The 22,358-nt window shown below is 44.0% G+C and overlaps 1 protein-coding gene across 1 annotated transcript in view; it reads right to left on the bottom strand.

Annotated features, from left to right (window-relative positions):
* MANBA (mannosidase beta) overlaps positions 1-22,358 on the bottom strand; it is a 57,666-nt gene that overhangs the window by 26,576 nt on the left and 8,732 nt on the right. The window contains exons 2-6 of the mRNA XM_083756450.1: positions 19,174-19,268; positions 18,564-18,669; positions 16,476-16,646; positions 10,959-11,082; positions 2,930-3,105 (exon numbers count right to left, since the gene is read on the bottom strand). Of these exons, the coding sequence (XP_083612576.1) occupies positions 2,930-3,105; positions 10,959-11,082; positions 16,476-16,646; positions 18,564-18,669; positions 19,174-19,268 (672 nt within the window). The remainder of the gene's footprint in view (positions 1-2,929; positions 3,106-10,958; positions 11,083-16,475; positions 16,647-18,563; positions 18,670-19,173; positions 19,269-22,358) is intronic.

The raw sequence follows: 22,358 nt of genomic DNA, 5'->3' as shown, positions 1-22,358 counted from the left end.
TTTCAATGGGGCTTGAACAGATGTTCCCAGGAGATCCTCCTCAGTGCATCCAGAAGCAATATACTGTATCTGAATCTTTCACAAGGGAATCAGCCCCACCCTGTTTTATTAGCATACTACACGACTCTATAAAAATGACTGTTGAGTTTTCACAATTTGGTTGTCTTTCTGCTGCTCCATTTCTATCTAAATAAAATAAGCCGCTTATTTGTAGACAGCAGCGATAGCTCACTGTTTGCGTAAAACAAATGCTGGTGCACAATTTTTGTCAATTACTGGGTACTGCAAAATGTCTAAAAGGTAATAAGGGTGCGCAAACATCAAAACAGATGGATCAGTGTTGGACACGTTAATGCATCAAGTGAGCATTTCACAAAGAGAAAGCAAGTACAGAAGAAACAATTTAACAATATGATTTGTCATGCCTGTTACCAAGGCATGATTACATAGCTGAGCCCCTAATGTTCCACCTTTCATTCTCTGGAATTACTTCCAACGGCAGCATGCAAAATGCCCATGAATTCCTAGCGCAGGGAACGAAGCATTATTAATATGCATCTTCCACCGTGCTCTGTGAAATGCAGAATAGCTTTAGAAGCAAAGGCACTGCGGGAGGGTATTCATTGGCTGGTAGTGATGTCATATCCCCACTCACCCATTTGCTATTTCTTAGCTAGAAAACACTGTGTGCACTCAATTTTGGTGGGGGGTGGGGTGGGAATTACACATTTTTAAGAAGGCTGCAGTCAGCTCTCACAGCTTCAGCTTTGAAACACTGCCCAGAGATGACTTTTGCAGCTTCAATGGTACATTTCCTATTGTTTTAATACACAGAACGCAATCCAGCAACATAAATTAGGGACTCGAGGCTGCCTTCAGTCCACACACACACACACAACTCTTGATTGCTTTCTAATCAGAATGCAAGATCATGGGGTCAGGAAAGATAATCTGCTATGGGGCAGGCAAGCTGAAAAATACACACGGTGTTACTAGGACTCTACAGCTCATCCACTAACCATGGGCAAGTGGTTCTGAGTTCTTGGGTGGTAGATTAAGGTTCAAGGCTCATGGCTTTTTGAAGGTGTAAGGAACCTGTGGCCCTCATTGGACTCCAACTCCCATCAGCCAATGGGCAAGGATAACATATTGGGAGCAGGGGCATAGGTTCCCCACTCCTGGCTTATTGAATTAACCGGCTTGCATCTGTGCCTTCTAAATTATTATTTAGAAATTAGCAATAATCACAAGGTTTTGTTTCGGTTTGGGGTTGTTGTTTTTCTCATCACCTGTGGCCAGCTCTGAAGCCATGTGTAGAGGCAGCTGCAGAAGGAATGATGTTTGAAGCCCTCCTTTCAATTCAGAGCAAGTCCAGTGCTTAATAAAAGCTTGCACTGGCTGTCTATGTGCTACTGACCTGACTGGTTACTGACCTACAAGGTTCTTGTATTAACTTACAAGGCCTGCAACTTGGGTCTAGGCACCCACAATTCTGCTGTTTCACTATCTACTAAAAACATTTCTTTTTCATCAAGCATTTATGTTGTTGTTGTTGTTGTTGTTTAGTCGTTTAGGCATGTCCGACTCTTTGTGACCCCATGGACCCGAGCACGCCAAGCACTCCTGTCTTCCACGGCCTCCCGCAGTTTGGTCAAACTCATGTTCGTAACTTCGAGAACACTGTCCAACCATCTCATCCTCTGTCGTCCCTTTCTCCTTGTGGCCTCAGAGCTATCTGATTCCTTATCTTTCCCAACATCAGGGTCTTTTCCTTAGGGAGTCTTCTCTTCTCATGAGGTGGCCAAAGTATTGGAGCCTCAGCTTCACGATCTGTCCTTCCAGTGAGCACTCAGGGCTGATTTCCTTAAAAATGGATAGGTTTGATCTTCTTGCAGTCCATGGGACTCTCAAGAGTCTCCTCCAGCACCATAATTCAAAAGCATCAATTCTTTTGAAGGCGATCAGCCTTCTTTATGGTCCAGCTCTCACTTCCCTACACTTTACCTACACCACTACCGGGAAAACCATAGCTTTAACTATACGGACCTTTGTCGGCAAGGTGATGTCTCTGCTTTTTAAGATGCTGTCTAGGTTTGTCACTGCTCAAGCATTTACATAGAGCTAATTTGATTCAGTGCTGGTCATTTGCTTTGTATTTTACAATTACATGACATCTTGATGCTTGTATTGCACAACACCAGTTTCTTTTTGAATGAGATGTGGTTAAGAAATACTCGTATTAATTCCTTAAGAACTATCTAATTCCTTAAATACCTTCAGGGGAGCCCCAACAGTGGCATTCCATGTCTTGGGTACATGCTCCACATCCACCAGTACAAATAATGAGTGTTAAGCCAAGAACAAATCTTGGCCGCAGCTGATGGTTTGTCTGTAGTGAGGCAAACCAAAAAGTTTGGTAAGTGTTGCAGCAGCAGCAGCAGCAGGACCAGAGGAAGGAGCAAAGCAGCTGCAATGTAAGTTCACTCACAGTTAGCCAAAGTTTGCAAACCTGGCCAATGTATGTTCAGGACTGCACATTATTGCTGCATATTTGGTCACCTATGGTGAGCACCATCTTGCCTAGGCAACCAAACAGGGAAACTTTTGTAAAAACCAGAAGTCCTAGTTCCTTCCTGACCTCCTTTTCAGGATGTTGATGTGCCACAAGAGGACAACACAGGTCAAGCCAAATTAAGTTAATGAATAGGATAGGAGCACACGCTTAATTCTCCCACTGAAAACCACAGTATATTCCCTTGCGTGAATTGTGCCCACAGACCTCCCAAATATGGGTGTGCAAAACAGCAGGAGTAACATCTATGGCCTTGTGGTTGAGTAACATCTATGGCCTTATTGGTGCAGACCCATACACAGCATTGATTTTCACACCAGAGGAAATAGTTTTGCATTCAGCAGAACTTGCCCTCACCTTACTTATGTTTATGAGCAGCACGGTGCTGCCTTCACCAGGACGGAGCTCCACTGTGAATGTCTGCTGCGTCTGCAGCTCAGGAATGCTCACAGTCGCGAGAGCAGCAACTGGCTTTGAGCTGATGACATCAAAATCCAGCTCTATTTTGAGACTCCACTGCTGAGTGTTTTGCACTGAACAAAACAAAAACAAAGAAGGTTGTTGAGAGTGGACAGATTGAATGCATACCGTTAGTCACCTGTGATCTAGAAGCTTATGTCTGTCTTCACACTTAGGGAGATCTGGGTTCAAATCCCCAGACAACAATGTGACACCAACAGGGAGCCAAAGGGAAGACACATCTTGCTATCCACATCACATGGGGTTGTTTTCACGAGGATATAATTGTGATGATAAAGAGGGTGATATGCATCCCACCCAGAGCTCCCTACAGGAAGGTCAAGACATAAATGTAGTAGATCAGGCGTGGGGAACCTGTGTCTCTCTAGATCAGCGTTTCCCAAATTTGGGCCTCCAGCTATTTTTGGACTACAACTCCCATCACCCCTAGCTAGCAGCACCAGTGATCAGGAATGATGGGAATTGTAGTCCAAAAACAGCTAGAGACCTAAGTTTGGGAAACACGGGTCTAGATGCATCTGGACTACAACCTGCATCATCTCTGACCATTGGTCAAGGAGCTGATGGGTATTGGATTCCCACATCTGAAGGACACCAGCCAGTTGGACGTTATATGCAACCAGAAGCTAGTCACAGAAATTTACTCAACTGCTACTACCACAGAAGCTCCTACAGATGAACCCATGTGGTAGCTGGCTCATACTAACATTTTCCTATGCCAGCTGTATTTTGAAGATGGTTCAGAATTTCTCAAAGGGATGGTGATTATGGAACAAACTAGGCATGCTATTCAATTTCTAGCTTTTTTCTTCTTCTAAGTAGCAGCCAGGAGGGGGATTAGGTCCTTGATGCACAGAGAAGAGAGTGATCACCATGATCTCGATGAGATTTTTCTCCAAGCTGCTGCTAAGCCAAAGAAGAGAGCGCTATTCATCTCCCAGAGTGAACAGGAGCTTCAAGGAGGAGGCTATTTTCATTGGGTCTTGCATGTCATGGTCTCAGTCCCAATCGCACACCACTTATAGCTGTTCTTTAGCAGAAAAACACTAGACATGTTAAATGCAATCACCCTTGTCTGGTTTGGACCTGTGCAAACCAGGAATTGTTCTCGACAGCTTGAACATAAAACAAAAAGTGTTATAGTCATTGTGAATGTTGCTTGAAAAGATGCGGACAACAAAAGTAAGGAAGGGCCAATATCAGAAACCGGTGTTTGTAGCCAGCTGCTGAGCCCTCATATCTCCAGGAGGGATCCCTAATCAGCCACCACTGAACAGCTACAAAGAAGAGAAAGGAACCCCACCCCACCTCAGGCAAAAACAGCTAGCTAGCAATCATGGGAGTTGTAGGCCAAAAACATCTGGAGGGCTGAGGTTGAGGAAGCCTGCTCTAGGAAAAGGATGTGGATGCTGTCACCCACCAGATGTTGTTGGACCACGATTCCCGTCTTCCCTGACCATGTCAACTGGGGATGATTGGACTCAAGAGCCCAGGAACATCTGTAGGGTGATACTTTTCTGACCCTGATTTCTATACGAACACAAAGTTGAATTGGTCCAACAGGATATCCCCCAACCACCCATCCATCCATCAATTGGTCCAACACCCACCCCACCCACTCACCCATCCATCACAGACAATGTGAAGTAACTAGGCCAGTGTTGCTGGAGCAATACTAGGTAGGCTGCAAATTCGTAAGTTAATGAAGGCACCAGTTTCACAAGTCTCTCCTAAATCTTTTTTAGGAGATTATACACACACACACACAAACATATATATACATTGGGGAATGGCATCATTTGGACTTTTTGTTTCAGGGCTTGAAAATGTCACCAGGCTGGGCACAGGACCTCTCTTAATGAAGCAATTGAACAGAAAACGTGATGATGAGGTGTGGTAGCCTTCCTACCTGCTAGCCAACATTTACACAGAGGGAGTGGTCAGGCAGGTACTCCAGCTCCTCTAGCAACTGGCTTTAACTCAATAAAGAGGCCTGCCTCACACTTCAAAAACTGCTGCACAAAACTAGCCACACTTTCATAGATGGCCTCAAGTCTAGAACGTCTGTTAACACACATCAAGATGTTCAAACACAAAATTCTACAGTGGTGGTAGTTCAATGTATATAGAGAATAAGGTTTGTTTGTTTTTTGAAGTTTCACTTATGTAGCACCACTGACACAAAGTTAACCCTGGTAAAACATGTTGGGGACACTTATTTTCCCACCAGCTGCAAGAAAGTAAGATAGCCATTTTGTAACAACAAGGACTCTGGAGAAACAAGAGTGTCACGGTCGTTTACCAAGGGCTTTCCCCATCTGTTACATTTTGCTTTTATTCGATCTACATTTGAACACAGCTGTTTTGGGGAAAGATCACAATTTCTGGATAGAATAACCATTTCTGCATGTTGAACAAAGGCTTCATTCAGAGAAAATGCATGGAATTCTTCTCTGCTGTAGGCCTACAAAGTGAGTGGAATTGAGACTGGGGAATGAATTGAACCCATTGTGTCTGGATTTGGTGGGGTCTACAGTTGTTTCTCTTTGGCCACTCAAGTGTGCTCGCCACATCAACATGCCCGGTAAGAGGAGGTCTCCTGCAGGATCACAGAGCATTTCCCGGCTCAAAGAATCATGACTCTTGAAAGGGCTCCTTCAACCTTCCTACTATGCTTGAATAAACCACTTGCCTCTTGCCAAAGCTTCGCTTACCATCTCCTTGACATATAACAGGAGAATCCTGCATATCAGTAAATGCAGGAAGCCAGATGCCCTTTTTATTGCCTGAATGGCTGAACTGGTATAAGAAATACAGCAGCAGAAATACAGTCCCTCTTCTCCCACAGCGAATGCAACAAAGACATCCATGTCTCCTTGAGTTTGTCTTACGTGCGAAGCCACAGATCATGTCCCAAAAATGGTTCCCACATTCAACTCACCCAATGAAATTAAGGAATATGGCTAAGTTAGTTAGATAAATTAATTTCAGCAGGTCTACTCTTGAGTAAAATTTAGATGCCTTGTCTTAACATGCAGTAGATTGAGGCAATAGATGGGATGGTGGACCACTTCATACTGCAGGTACAGAAACACCTATTTGGGTGAGCTCCCGTTGCTCGGTCCCAGCTCCTGCCAACCTAGCACATCAAAGTGCAAGTAGATAAACAGGTACTGCTCCAGCGGGAAGGTAAACGGCATTTCCGTGCGCTGCTCTGGTTCGCCAGAAGCGGCTTAGTCACGTTGGCCACATGACCCGGAAACTGTATGCCGGGTCCCTCGGCCAGTAAAGCAAGATGAGCGCTGCAACCCCAGAGTCGTCCGTGAATGGACCTAACGGTCAGGGGTTCCTTTACCTTTACCTTTATGTTAAAAATCTTGCAAAGATAAAACCAGAACAGCTGGGCTTCTCCCTGATCTGCTAGTTTTCTGTGTGCAGGGTTCTGCTTTTTGTTATCAGGAGTAGTATTCAAAATAGGAATCCTTCCCCTCCTATAGGCTGAAATGGCACAATTCATTCTACCACTGGTACCTGAGTTTCCTAATTAATCCTAGTGGGGAATGTATAGGCTCCCAGGGAAAATCACCATTAACTTTTCTCACTGCTTGCCAAGCCAAGGTTGCTGCTCCAGCTTCTTAGTCCTCCTTGCAACTCCCCATACATTAGGGCCTTTGTGTTGCGCTACAGGGCTGCAACCCTCATCAACCCTGACCATTCGCCAAACTGGCAGGGGCTGATGGGAGTCAGAATCCAGTGACAAATGATCAGGGAGGGTGGGAGTTGGTAGTCCAACCCCATCTGGAGGGAACCAGTTTGGGAAAGACTGTGCTGTACTTTAAACTAGGAGACCTGGGAAAGAATGGTCCAGGAAATGCAAAGACCCCTTCAAGCATTCCCCTTAATGCAATTAACAATTCTGGGGTAGGGCTGTGCCTACTGACCTTATCTTCACACATGTCAAGAGGCAAGTCTGCAAAGAAGGAACCTGCCAAACACATATCTGTTATTCCTGTGACCCAGAACAATCCGTGTTCCAGTTCCAAATGGCAGAGGAAATTTGTGCGTATCCAGTAAGCTTCCCCACTGCAACATTTTTCCAATGGATGGAGAGCAAATGGGGAGGGAGTTGTGGGAATGAGACTAGTCCTCATGGTCCTGCTATCCCCCCCCCCCCGATTCCATTCTTAAGGAAATCAGCCCTGAGTGCTCACTGGAAGGACAGATCCTGAAGCTGAGGCTCCAATACTTTAGCCACCTCATGAGAAGAGAAGACTCCCTAATGTTGGGAAAGATTGAGGGCACAAGGAAAAGGGGACGACAGAGGACAAGATGGTTGGACAGTGTTCTCGAAGCTACAAACATGAGTTTGACCAAGCTGCAGGAGGCAGTGGAAGACAGGAGTGCCTGGCGTACTCTGGTCCATGGGGTCACGAAGAGTCGGACACGACTAAAAGATGTATTAGACCACCTGGGTAAATAAATAAAAAATCTGAACCACTTTAAATGGCATTCACATGACTGATTTAAAGATCAATAGGTTCAGTATTCCACGTTTGAATTTTTTTCTTCTGGATAAGCACAGCCTCGAGGCTGAGCTCCAAAAAAGAACCCCCGGCTGACTGAAGGGAAACTGTATCTGGCTGCATACCTGATTCTCAACAGGTGGAGCTGGAAGGCTACATACTAAGCAACTCCTGATGCTGTCTTGGCATTCCATGGAAATTCCAGCTGTGTTAATTTCTGCAAAGGGCTGGAGCCATTTCCAGAAGCTTCAAAGACTGCCCTTTTCCCAGTATCATCCAGCGGCAAAGTGACTGGTTTAGTAATAATAAGGGCACACTAAACACCCAAGTTTAGAACATTTAGGTCCTGTTGACTTCAATGGGAGAGCAAGAGGTTTACTTTCCCAATTAAAGTTACTGGGAGTTAGGAGCGCTTATGGAGGCTGCAATGCACTGTTACGTTTTGCTATGAGTGCTTTGGAACTTCCAGCACATCAGCTCTGTAATGCTTTCATTATTAAAACTCCACATAAAAAATGAGGGGCCAGCAAGGGGCTGTAATTTGGTCGTAAACGTTTGTTTCTTGGCATGCAAAAGTTGCCATATATGCACCAACCAATCATTTATGTGTACGCCGCCTTTCTGAAAATTCAAACCGTGTGCAAGGCAGCTTACAACATATGAAAAATTGCATTAACGACAAACAAGGCAAAACTAGGCAGAAACAATAAACAAAACGTCACAAAGTACACCGTAAAAAAACGGTGGAGGTTTTTCAATCTGGATGTGTATTTTGTGGTGTTTTGTTTATTGTTTGTGACTAGTTTTGTCTTGTTTTTTATATCTTTATTTTGGATTGTATGATTTAGCAGCAAAACTGCAACGATGCCCACCTACCCCCGCCCCCCAAAAAAACCCCTAAATGACACTCCATCCAGGAAACAAGAAACCTTAGTTCAAGGAGACATTCTGGTCAGGCAAAGGCACTCAATGAGTGTATGGAGCTGGGATGATGGGGGGTGGGGTGGGACTACAGAGGGAGGTGGCCTGAGGGCCCGAGAGAGAGATCTAGAGGGCCACATTTGCCCCCCCCAAATTTAAGGTATAGACAATAATACAACAGTAAGACAGCTTCCCATGTTCCTATTCAGATAGATTAGCTTCTGAAAGTCCACACAGTGAGTTTGGAGTGAGATTAACTTTGAATGAGGAACTTCCAAGTTTATACCTAGCTCTCTTAAAGCTACGGAACACTCCATCAACTTTCTGAATTGATTGTGTGTGACGTGTTGGGACAATGCCCATTATGAAAAGCAACTTGTCCTTTTGAGCCAGTCAACCCCAGTGCAAGCTGGACGACAAACAAGTGATTACCAGCAACAGGAACCGGTTAGGTGGCTTCAGTTCAGGACAAGCACATGATAGGAACTCCTCTCAAGTTACAGCCATCGTCATGCAGCTGCTTTTGCCCCAAACTCTTAAATCTCAACACTGGGAGAAATCCAGTGATATGGAGAGCCATTTCAGCCCTAGCAACATCCATTTCAGAAACGAAGTGACAGACAGAATGTCACAGATGTCAAGGACAAGGGGGCAGAAGGGCAGGCAGCAAAAGCTCTCTGGTTCACCCTTCCTTCAGCAGGAAAGAAATAAGAAAAGAGGGTGCTTAGACCACATCCTGTTCAGGGCTGCACACATTTAAAAGTGAACCTTGATTCACGCATTCCAAAACAACATGAGAACCCAAACAAAACCATCCTTCAAAATTCACACTTCTCTGAATTTTGCAGTGTAATTCTCCAGCATACACCAATGTAAAATGCCTATATTAATGAAAATAACATACCCAAATGCCTTATGTTAGGGAAAATACAAACATTGCAAGAAATATGCTTTTAAAAAATGCCTATGTTCAGGTAAATGACATATAAACATAAGTATATTTGGAATAAAATGAACTAAAATACTGATACATTTTCAGGAGGACTTTTTTAAAAATTGCAACCTGATTAATAGATGTGGGGAAGTGAATTTGGGATTGGGAAAACAAGAAGCAGAGAAACTGAAATCATTCATACCTACTCAGGACACACCACAGCAAAGACTGTACCACCACTCACCTTAAGAAGCAGTCTTACGCAGAGTTAGCTCCATCTAGCTGCAGAATGGAGGAACGATACCCTCCAAATGCTGTTGACTACAACAACCATCAGCCTTAGTTAGCAAGACCAATGATCAGAATTTTTTACTATATATGCTGCTTAGTTACAACTGACTCCAAGCGGAATGATGGGAGATGTTCTTCAGAAAATCCAGAGGGTGACAGGTTCCTCATCCAGATCATTAGTGCCACACTGACTGGCAGCACCTCTCTACAATTTCAAACAGAGGTGTTCCCCAGCCCTATCTGGAGATGCCAGGTGTTTCATCCGACTTTTTGCATGCAAAAACATGTGCTCTACCCCCAAGCTTTGGCCCTTTGGCAGCTTTAGCAAGGGAAGTCCAGTTTTGATTCCTGGAATCCAATGGGTCCAAGAGAATGCTTCAGACCAATTACTGCAGCTAAAGACTACTACTTCCTGGTTCTATGCAGCCCTTGCATTTACAGGGGCCTTCTGATACAGCTTCAAAAGACTGCCATAGGATAGCCAATCTTATCTGTAGTTTACTACAAGCACAGATCAGAAAAACCGTCAACAAACTATTGGACCCCTGGGAAAAGGGACCATTCAAGATAGGGGAGAGGATCTGATAAACAAAAGAAAAAGAATCGGTTCGAGACATGAGGAGCCATATGAGAGAAGGTGCACAAAGAATAGAAGATGGAGACAAAGTGCAGAGATGGTGGCCGCATTTCTATATAACAGAGGTGAGAGGGAGAAGTGTTAATTGGAAATGAGCAGGAAAAATCTTAGCCTGAGATCCCTGAAAGAGCAATATTTCTCAACCTAAGTGGATGTGGACACAAACAAGCACCTGGATAGGAAGGGACCCATGTTAACAGCAGGATATAATGTATTTAATTTTTAAAAAAAGAAATTGGGAGGACAGATGTGTTCAGGAAGAGAGTGGTACAAAGCTTCAAAATAAATAATTAGAGACTGGAAATTCACGCCCTTCATGGCACAGAGATGCAATTGTAGCAATGCAAGGAAGAGAGTGATGCAGTGAGAAAGAATAACATGTCTTGCAGAGGATTTCTGGACTAGGAAAGAACAGATGATGCCCCTGTGTCATATGCTGAAATTACTCCAGTGTGTTATTGATCAGTGCTTTTGTATCTTTTGTGGGGAGAAGAACCTAGTGCAAACCTTTCAACCATTGTTTATTACATGGAAGGATTCTCTCCTTCAGGATCATTTTTTTTCTGATTCATTCTACATTTAAAAGACAACAAGACTTACCATACTGAGGAGTCACCGAGAAATAAAGCAGGCGGCAAAGATGAGATGCTTCAATCCTGACATCCTTCCAAATGCCCTGAGTAGGGAAAGAGGGGCCCCAGTCCCAGCTAAATGAGCACTGCTCCTGGAATTAAACACAAAGGCAGGTTGCTTCATGGAAAGGTTGCTTTCCTATGCAGAGGAAACAAGATTCTAAAGCAACTTTACCCAACCTGACCCTGCCTAGATATTCCTAAAATGTATGTGTTTGTAAAATGGAGGGGCTGCAATCCTCAAAAGAGAGCACCAACGTTCAGTTGCAGGTTCTACTCATTCCAGAGGTAAAAGCCTCCTAGATGCTATTCCCTGGCCTCATCCCATATCACTGCAGTAAGGCTCAGATGTCAAAACTGCCTAAGAACAGCAAATGGTCTGTTTCATACCACTGGATCAACACCATGCTGGAAGCTAGGAGAACGGCCAGGTAGAAAAGGCCCATCTCTTTGACCTACGCCCATGTGGTTCCAGCTCCTCAACTTCGAGAAGAGAAGCTGTGTTTTCCACCAGGGGAATTGCTGTTTCCACCTGCCTTGCCCTACCCTCCAACCCTAGAAGACTCCACAGGTGAGCTACTTCCAGAGGAAGAACTGTAAGCCTTTTGGGCTGACACGTAGGGAGGGGGAGAATGTTCAACGCTGATGCTATCTGCTTTGGGGCTATTTTTTGACTTGACGTTACTGGGTACTTTTACTTGCCCTGTTGGTTAAATGAACACTTGTGGGGATTTTAGCATTTTGTTGCAGCAATATTATATTTTAATTTATGTACCAGTATTGTATATGCATCATTACTGTGTTTAGATTTTTTTGAGAGCTGGGTTCAAATCCTCACGGTCACGAAGCTCACTGTGTCCTTTGGCCAGTCACTGTCTCTCAGCCTGGCCTATTTTACAGGGTCATTGTGAGGACAAAATGGGCAGGGGGAGAAGAATCATGTGTGCTATCTTGAGCTCCTTGGAGGAAAAGTGGTAAGCACATGAAAATAATATGAATAATAACAATAACAACAAATAAAAATAAATAGATGCAGTATATAAATAAATTGACCATGATGACTGTGGCAGAATGAGCTGAAGCCATGGAAAGCAGTTTCTGTATGGCTGGGTAATGCATCAGGTTATCACAGAGTCAGTCCCACATACACCAGCAGCTTTGAGTAAAATGATATGCAAGCTATGTGGATAGCATACAACTGAGCTATGGAAGTTAGCTTTGGTTCATGTTAAGATTTCCAGGGTGGTGTCTAGGGCAAAACAAGTTGTTGACCACAGCTTGAAGACATGTCTTGACTTGACCTCAGAACTCCCCACCCTGGAGATGTACATACAATAGATCTCGTTAAAGTTTTGCATAGTGACCTACAGATCTAAATTTGTAATCCTAATAACTGGCAGCTGAGCCTTACTAATTTTGGCAACTCACACTGCACTCGCCTAGCTCCTTCCCCGTATCCCAGGGAATCGGCTTGCCTGCCAACGTATCAAGTTACAAGGAGTGTAAACCAGGCAATGCACCTATTTCTAGGTTATTAACACTAGCGACATTCATTTCTTAGAAAACAGCCCTCTCAAAATGGAAAGATCTGTTTACTTCACCACTAACACTGATGGGCAGCCATTCTTCAGGTCCAAACAAGCTATTGTTAAAGGTGAGACAAGGGCAATCTCAGACCTAATTTACAGGTTTCAGGGTAACTTAAGTTCATGAATTTAAATGGCTCTGCTCTGAGTAAAACTTAGCTGAATACAACCCAGAGACTTAAGACACCTTAAAGACTAACTGTTAAGTCTGCACATGGTGATTCTGGCATGTTCTCCATGGGGAAATTAGGTGATAAAGTCATCGTGTGCAGACTTTACAATTTCAGAAATATAAAGTGTGAAGCGAGCTCTCAAGTGCCATTAAGAAAAAGTTTCCAGAATAATATATATCTATATCCATCAAATTCCCAGGAAGTGCAAGTCCTCCAGTTTTACTCTGACACTCACCAGCTTCTGATGGATTTAAGCCATGCATTTGGGGGACCACTAACACAGACTTCCCCAGAAATCTCATTGCTAGGGCAGTAACCACCCTTGAATCTTTTTGGTGAAGAGCAGTTAAAAATATTTTTTAAATACAGTGGTACCTCGGGTTACATACACTTCAGGTTACACACTACGCTAACCCAGAAATAGTACCTTGGGTTAAGAACTTTGCTTCAGGATGAGAACAGACATCGTGCTCCAGTGGTGCAGCGGCAGCAGGAGGCCCCATTGGCTAAATTGGTGTTTCAGGTTAAGAACAGACCTCTGGAACGAATTAAGTACTTAACCCAAGGTACCACTGTAAAGTAAAATAAATAGAGGTGGTAATTTGTGAATGGGAGGGAGATAACACACCTCACAGCTCTTTTTTGTCGAAATACACTGCAGACGTCTGATCTTCCTGGAGACCAAGAGATGTGACAATAGACTGCTCTGCCTCCTTTCTTTTAGCAAATGTTTTGTGCCACTGGGGAAAAGGTAATTCTGTATTGATTTGTTTTGGATGTTGTGTGTGATGCCAATAAAAGGTTCTACGAGGCTCACAGCCCAACCCCACAAGTGAACAGGCCAGGACTGCATCATGTGCCAGTATCATGGGCAAGGGTCACCCAACTTGGTCCAATGATGTCATAGCAGGATGCTATTGGACACTGCCTCCCCAAAAGCACACAACTGAAATATCAACACAGTGCAGCCACAACACGCCTCCTTTCTTTTTCAGCTTTGCTCCCCTACTCTGGGATACAACCATAGCCAAGTGATAGAGCATCTCCTTTGCATAGCAGCGCGTCCCAGGTTCAATCCCCAACATCTCCAGATGGGGCTGGATATGCCACGTCTGAAACCTTGGAGAGACACTGCCAGTCCGTGCAGACAATACTAATCTATAGGGACTCACTCAGGATGAGGCAGCTTCCTATGTTGCTATGCCCCCTTTCAATTCTATGTACAGAAGCTGACCAGAATAGCGCTGGAATATTATTTTAATACTGGCAACAGGGCAGCATTCTGCACTGCATCCGAAGACCACAGGCTATCCTAGGGGGTGCTAGAGGAGACCACGTGGCACATACATTCTCCCACATCTTGCCACCACTGCTGCTCATCCCCTGGTATCTGCTGTCTGAGGTAGTCATCTCACTCCACCTAATGGCAAAACCGGTCCTGATGCTACCACCGAGCTATGGCCACTCTTGCATGTGTGTTGACCCACATTTCTTGCAAAAGGGACATGCAGTTGCTGTTGTGCTCCTGTGTCATTTGTGGGCTTCCCATGGGCATCTGGTTGGCCACTGGGAGGCTAGATGGGCCACTGGCCTGATCTAGCAGACTCTTCTTATGTTCTTATGATAAAAGTGTGATCTAGGGAGGGGACCATGAAGAAGAAACCTCCCAGAGGAAACATCTCGATCCATATTCCAGCATGACAGCAAATTTCCTTCAAGGATCCAACTCTCTTTTTTAAAAAAAGTTCTCGTCACAAACATGTACACAGCCCAGCACTATGCCAAAGCCATTCTCCCAGCATCTTCAGCTCTAAAAATAGGACTACAGCTGTTGCAAGTTGTTTTTCAGCCCCGCACCAATTTCTAAACAACCCAAGAGAGATACAACATTCTAGATTAGAGCAGAACGATGACCCCCACCATGTTTTAACTAACTGCTGTTACAGAAACAGCTCCTTTTTCGCAGCCTACTTAAAGATCCAATTCGGGTGTGGGCAACCTTTTCTTGTGGTTGTTGAGGGCTGAATTATTCTGCCACATCCCTTCTCCCATTTCCCCCCCCCCTTTGCCGCCCTCATGAGATGAGGCCGAGGGCTGCCAGTTGCCCACCTCTGATCTAATTTAATAGCGGCATTTATACTGTGTGGGGAACCTTTGCCCCTGCTGATGTTGCTGAACTACAACTCCCATGGGCCATGTTTGCTAGGGCTGATGGGAGTTGTAGTTCAGCAACATCTGGAAGACCACAGATTCCCCACACCTGATTTATATAATAAGGTTACATTCACAACCAAGTTTCTTTCTGTCTTATTTGTAATTACAATGTTCGCTTCCCCTGACTAACAGGGTTCATCATTGCCAAGAGAGAAGATACCATATAAGGGATGTTATATCTCAACTGTAACAGCTTAAATAACATCACAGTCAAAATAGCAGATGTTCCTTCTTAACGCAAAAGCTGTGGCCCTAAAACACATTTGCTACTGAACAGGGCTGGACTTAAAGATGCATAGGATTGCTCTGTCCAATCACCTCAGAGCGGAAAACACAACAGTAATTTGTATTAAATTCCTGGCTCCCATTATTGCGGTGCTTAAAAGCTTTCTGCTGATGTGTCCAAACAGACCCAGCTCCCCTTCACAACAGCTTAATGAGACGTGGCTTCTTATTAGCTAATGCTTCCCAGAGCTGTCAGAGCTGCACAATGTAAGTAGCTCAGCACATGAGAAACAGCAAACGCGCAGAAAGCTGCTTGGCTAAGATGCCTCATAACCCTGCCAGCATATTCTGGCACTTCTCAGAGCTAACTCTGGTTTCTCCCACTTTGCTAAATTCCCTGGATGGATGCAGCCACAGGGAACAATTGTAGCCGGAACTTCTCCTGTGAAGCTGCCAACATGGTGCCAGGTCCAGCATGGTCCAGGGGTTACTAGATTCCTGCTCCCTTCAGCCCAGTCATCACGGCCAATGGTCAGGGATGAGGGAACCTGCCAACCAGCCACATCTGTCATCCAGCAACCATGCTGGCTGCTCCTGCACCTAGATCCTTCTTGCTCAGAGACATCTATTCCAAGGAGTATTGCCTGGGACAAGTTTCCAAAGGGTGGGGTCTCACCTATTTATAGCAATTTACTTGTTCTCTAGCTATTAGTCTGTTTGCTACCACTCTTGCATAAAAACAGCTTTTAAAAGTTTATACATAGTCGTACCTTGGATCCCGAATGCCTTGGTACTCAGACGTTTTGGCTCCCAAATGCCGCAAACCCAGAAGTGAGTGTTCCGGTTTGCAAACATTCTTTGGAACCCGAGCATCTGATGGGCTTCCGCAGCTTCCAATTGGCTGTAGGAGCTTCCTGCAGCCAATCAGAAGCCGCGCTTTGGTTTCCAGATGTCTTGGAAGTCGAACGGACTTCCGGAATGGATTCTGTTCAACTTCCAAGGTACAACTGTATATATATTTCTCAATAAAATTAATCAGTCTGCTTCCTGTTTTGTATCAGTATCAATACATTACATTGCATTTTAAAATATTACAAGATTCCTCTACTCAGCAATGTAATTGTATACACACAGAAATATACATACACACACCCCGTATGTGAGAAATATATATTTTTAAAGGGGGTGGTCCAATTACCTAACAAGGCCCATGTTTCAAGATTCCCTTGATTTTATCACCATAATTTCTAACGGGATTCTTGACATTTCATGCACATAGCTATTTACCTTTCTGATGAAGTTAACGTGACATTGTCCTTTCTGTACAGGTGGAGGGCATTCCGGAGGCACCCTGTATGCTTGGTGATTTTTACTCTGCTCTGCAGCATACCAAACAGCCGAGACAAAATTAACATGAATTGCATTGACCTCCTTGATCACATCGGTAATATCAAAGCTCTGAAGCAGGGAAAGATAGGGAAAGTATGCATTATAGACTCTGTATATTTAAGAATCTGAAACGCAGCATCCTTGAGGCATTGATTCAGTCACCCTGGGCTCTGGCTCAAACATTGCTTTCTTCACTTACAGGAGCAGTCTACCTGAGTGAGAAATGTAATAAATTTATGAAGTGAGTCCTCAGGATTCACCACTATGGTCATTTCTGCAAAACTTCCAAGCTCTAAATTGTACTTCAGAGACTGTGGAAGTTCCAACAGCTGCGGAGATCCCCGAGACTGCAGGTCAACTACAGTAGTCCTCTGAACAAAGAAAGCAAGTGAAGGTATGATCAGAGCCAACCTTACCCTACTTAAACCATACATTTACAACTTGCAGCCAACCACCAAGCCAACCTCAGCCCCACCAGCCATGCATGGAGGCTTGCTCGGAAACTGATATACCACCTGAAACTGCAATAACAGACCAGTTGCCTGGAAGCCACAACACAAGGCTGATGTGCTGCATTAAGCTGTTGGGTCTCAAGTTGTGTTGACCTGGTTTTACTTAGCAGTGCATTGTGCAATGACACACAATGGCATTGTACACTATGACCTTTTGAGCCAAACTATAACTTACCATAACAAAAAAAATTCCTTCCAGTAGCACCTTAAAGACCAACTAAGTTAGTTCTTGGTATGAGCTTTCGTGTGCATGCACACTTCTTCAGATACGTATCTGAAGAAGTGTGCATGCACACGAAAGCTCATACCAAGAACTAACTTAGTTGGTCTTTAAGGTGCTACTGGAAGGAATTTTTTTTGTTTTGACTATGGCAGACCAACACGGCTACCTATCTGTAACTATAACTTACCATGACTTGCACAAACGTGCTGGTTCCAAGAGAAGACCTTGCACCCAATTTGCTCTTTCCTGGTCCTGTTAGAACAATGTGGCACAGAAGCTAAGCTAAGCCAAGCCAAAGTTTGGCTCAGCATGTCATCCGACTCCTCCATAACCACAATCTGCAACTCTGGCTTAGCTGTCGCACTATGTTAAAAAGACAAGGAAGGAGCAAAATGGGTATGAGCTCATCTCCAAGTCTCAGCAAAGTTTGGCCACTGTGAGACCTGGTTATCCCCATCAGACAGCACTTAAGAGAGCAGGGAGGTCTTGCTATGCATTTTGATTACTTATGCACATTTTTAATGACGTATGTAATCTATGCTCTTCCTGTGTCAAGTACTCATGTATGTTCTGCCTTCATCAAAAGCCTTAAATGCTTCCAAGTATAAACTCTATTCCTTTTCTTCATATGCTGCCTCTGCACTTCTACAATATTGTCCTCAAATGTATACTAGTCCTGAATGTAAGTAGTATGATCAGTCGTGAACAATGTGAATGAAGAATGATTGTTTAGCTTAGAAAAGAACACTCTGCTACTATACATATATATGCTAGAAGGCACCCAGGGTGGCTGGGGCAACCCAGTCAGATGGGTGGAGTACAAATAATAAATTATTATTGTAACAGGCAATGTCGGCTTCGCTGCAAAGTTTGGTATTTCAACAGTGGGAAACAAGCGTAACTGAACGCTGTGTGAGTGAAGTTTTACTTGCACAATGGGATTTCTCCTTCCTCCCATGAAACCCCAAAACCTCCTTTGGAGAGCACCCAAACCCTCTGGGGCAGATGTTCAGGGTGTACAGAAGGCTTGGGATAAGGGAGAGAAGAAGAGGAAAGGGAAATCCCATTGTACAAATGAAACAGCAGCACCAGATACAGCCCATACTTTTTTAAAAAGAAAAAAGGTACTACCAGATTTCAGGTGACTATGCAGGATTGCCTAGATGCTGCCAAGGCTTAAAGACAGTTGAAACTGGGAGAAATCAAATCACTTTGCCCAAACACGTAATATATACATTGGAGAATACTCACATATCTGTTGAACATGTTGTCCGTCCTCCCAACAGTGACATTATTGACCACAATCTGTGCTACTGTATCCACCCCATCAAAAACCAAATTCACTTTTTGCCATGTCCTACAAAAAGAGAACAGAATACACATTAGGGAACCCACTGTGCCTTAATGATCTGGTGCAGATGAAAAATGGCTGAAAAATCCAAAGTCATCATTAGGAACATGCATGTCCTACCTCACTCCTACAAATTCCGTCTAACCTTCCCTTCTCTTTCCTTCAGCACTGACTTGTTAACCATGATTGATACAGTGGTACCTCGGGTTACAGACGCTTCGGGTTACAGACGCTTCTGGTTACAGACTTTGCTAACCCAGAAATAGTACCTTGGGTTAAGAACTTTACCTCAGGATAAGAACAGAAATCGCACACCAGCAGCGTGGCAGCAGCAGGAGGCCCCATTAGTTAAAGTGGTACCTTAGGCACAGACCTAGACCTACAAAACCCACATTGACAAATGATTTGAGCAACATCCATTTCTAGTCTGCTCTAGGGACTAACTCCCAGGTAAGTGTGCTTAGGAGCACAACCTAAATCTTTGTATCATAACTTATGCCATTCTCATACCTGATATCAAAGGGAGTTTTGAAATCTCTGCTGTATGTCCAGTTATCCAAGGATATCCATGCGTAGGCCAGGTCATTAAATCTGTAATAAGGATCCTATTGATGGACCACACAAAATAATTAAAAAAAAAACAGAATGTTAAAAGGCACCATTGCAATATATATATATGGACACACTACTATTAAGGGTATTAGGGTTTGAAAAATGCAGGGAGGGGACTCTGAACCTCTTTGCTGAGCATCTAAGTGAAGCCACTAGATGCTCAAGCCAGAATGCTCTTTTCCTGCTTTTCCAACAGGAAATCCTCTGCTGTTCAGCAATACCAAACTTTGGAATGAAACTAACATCTATAATGGAGGCAGATTGTTACCTATAAACTTTATCAGGCTTGTACATAGCTTGTTGATTCATTCCCATGAAATGGTCCTGGGCATTTGCAGAATGTCTACCATTCATTCATATTTTTCCCCCTTCCTCTTTCTTTTCATTTTTCCATTCCAACCTCACCACAGTATTCTCTCCATCTAAGCCAACTCACAAAAGCAAGTATTAAATAAAGAAGAGTTCATCTCCCTTATCAAAGCTGAAAGGTGGGGCATTAATAAGGAAAGAGTTGGGAAATGCACACTCGGTGAATCCCAACATTTTAATCCTCATTATGCCAGCATTAGAACTCTGGAGCCTTTTGAAGGCAAACAAGTACAATTTTTGCCTGAAAACAATTAATGAAGATAGCCTGAGTTTTGAAAAAAGGGGAAGGGGAAGAAAACCTTTAGCCAACCCACGCATGTGAGAGAGTGATGCATATTTTAGTGAGCCTGTGCTAAATATAACCTCTTTACCGGAATATTTAGCACTACTGTAGGAACTAAGGAGGTAGAAATCATTCTCTTCAGTATGTGTGTTTGTGTACGGGTGTGTATTAGGGATATTTTCAGAATGACTCCACTGTCGTCTGCATAGCAAGTTAATATTTAATTGTATCTACAGCTACTTAATTCCTCCCAGACAATTCACAGGGGAATGAGGATTATATATACTAATCTTTGGGTTTGTTTTTTTGAAGGCTAAAAGGAGAGAAAGCTTTTAGAGTGTTCATTCCCCAAACCTTTTGCCAACCAGAGAGGATCACTAGTGTGCTATAAGAAACAAATTAAAATACCCACTTGGAAGACAACCGCTGAAAAGCAGGCTGTAGTTTTGCCAAAGGGGAAAATATATGAAAGGCTCTTATGAAATTTGGGGCCTGCCTCTTTCAAAACAGTAGGGCAGGTAAATCCTTCTGTCTATATCAGGAGTGATTGTGTTATCTTGCCTTCATCTCTGCAAGAGCAACTGGCTGCTCTGGGTATGCATCTTCCTACCATTTCCCTCACATTTAATTCAGAAAAGCAGTACCTCACATATGCACAATGCCGTTTTTAAATCACAGAGCCGAGAAGCTGGTAGGAACAGAATGGGCTCAATAGTCTAAAGCTCAAATCACAAAGCAGAGCAAAAACCCAGCCAGTCCCAGATCAGCGTGGATGGTGCAAGCAGAGATCAGGTATACCACAATAATAATAATGTGGGCTGGATCCTTCCTCCCCACCCCCAACCCCAATGGGCCAGCTTTGATGGGTAGGCCAGGCTGCTCACCTGTCAGCTGCCTAACGTCATCACATGCGGTCCTTTGAAAAGGCAGCTTGAGAGCTATTCCCCTCTTTTAATACAGTCGTACCTCTGGATGCGAACAGGATCCGTTCCGGAGCCCCGTTCGCATCCTGAAGCAAATGCAACCCGTGTCTGCGGGTCGTGATTCGCCGCTTCCGTGCATGCAGGTGACGTCATTTTGAGCGTCTATGCATGCGCAAGCGGCAAATCCCAGAAGTAACGCGCTCCATTACTTCCGGGTCACCGCGGAGCGTAACCTGAAAACGCTCAACCTGAAGCACATTTAACCTGAGGTATGACTGTATCTGAAGGACTATTGCATTTTTATATTTTGTTGGAAGCCACCCAGAGTAGCTGGGGAAACCCAGCCAGATGGGCAGGGTATAAGTAAGTTGTAGTTGTAGTTGTTGCTTGCTTGCAAACAGACCTCAGAGTAATGGCTCTCAGCACCCCTTAGCTGCACTAGGGAGTTCCTGATGGGGCACTCCCAGGGGCAACTGAACCCAATGGGGCTCCCTGTCAGGCCCAATCAGCTGAATGGGACTGAGGGGGAGCTCCATTTGCCAAGGAACAATCAAGAGTGCACTCCTTTGAAGCCATGTCTCTACCCAGCATCCCATATTGACGTCAGGGATGGGGAAGGTGGGCATGGACTGGGGGAAATGGCCTCATGGGCCAACTTAGGACTCTTGCTGGGCCTAGTTAGGCCTGTGAGCCCAAGGCTGACCACTGCTGGGTTAAGTAACCACATTAAGATTGCTTACTACCACATTCATAAATCGGGATAAGTACCTAATCTCTTTGTCTCGCCAACACATTACTGTGCCGCATCAAGTAAAAGAACCGAGTGCCTGTCTTGAGATCGGTGCCAACAGAGATACCACTGAGCCCAGAGCAATTCTCATGTTACCACATAGCGGCAGTTGCTGTGAGGTAAAATTTGTCGTGCTCTGGTTTGATGCCAGATCCCCCAGAGAAAGAGCTAAGGCTGAAGCCTCATGGATAGATACAAGTGAGCAACTTGTTCCAGCAGAGGACTGAGATCTTTTAGGACATAGGTATATTTCCCAGAGCCTCTGGGACTAATATTGAATGTTTACCTTTAACATATCTATACTGTCAAAATGTAACAGGAAAAAAAGGTGCTGGGGTTAGGGCTGTTACACAGCAAATGAATGTTAGTTGATTAATCAATTAGAGGGACATACATTTGCAGATGAACTGAAAAACCACAATGGGTTGTACTCAATGAAGTCTACTACCACTGGAATGAATGAATCTAAGTTAGCCATCGTGTCAATTAATTCCCATGGGTATACTCTGAGCAGGACTAGTGTTGAATGCTACCCATAGGTTCTGAAGCAAAAAGCACATTGTCATTGCTTTCGGATGATGCAAACGTTTCTTTCAGAAAGTACCATCTTACAATACAGAGGACAGAATGCCTCTTTGAATGACAAGTGCCGGCCATGGTTTTTGTAAGAAATAATTTTTGTTAAATTATTTTCCTGATAATGAAACTTTAGTGTTAA

This window comes from Podarcis gaigeae (assembly GCF_964106915.1).
Source record: "Podarcis gaigeae genome assembly, chromosome: 9".
Lineage (NCBI taxonomy): Eukaryota > Metazoa > Chordata > Lepidosauria > Squamata > Lacertidae > Podarcis > Podarcis gaigeae.
This window is presented reverse-complemented; position numbering and strand designations above follow the sequence as displayed.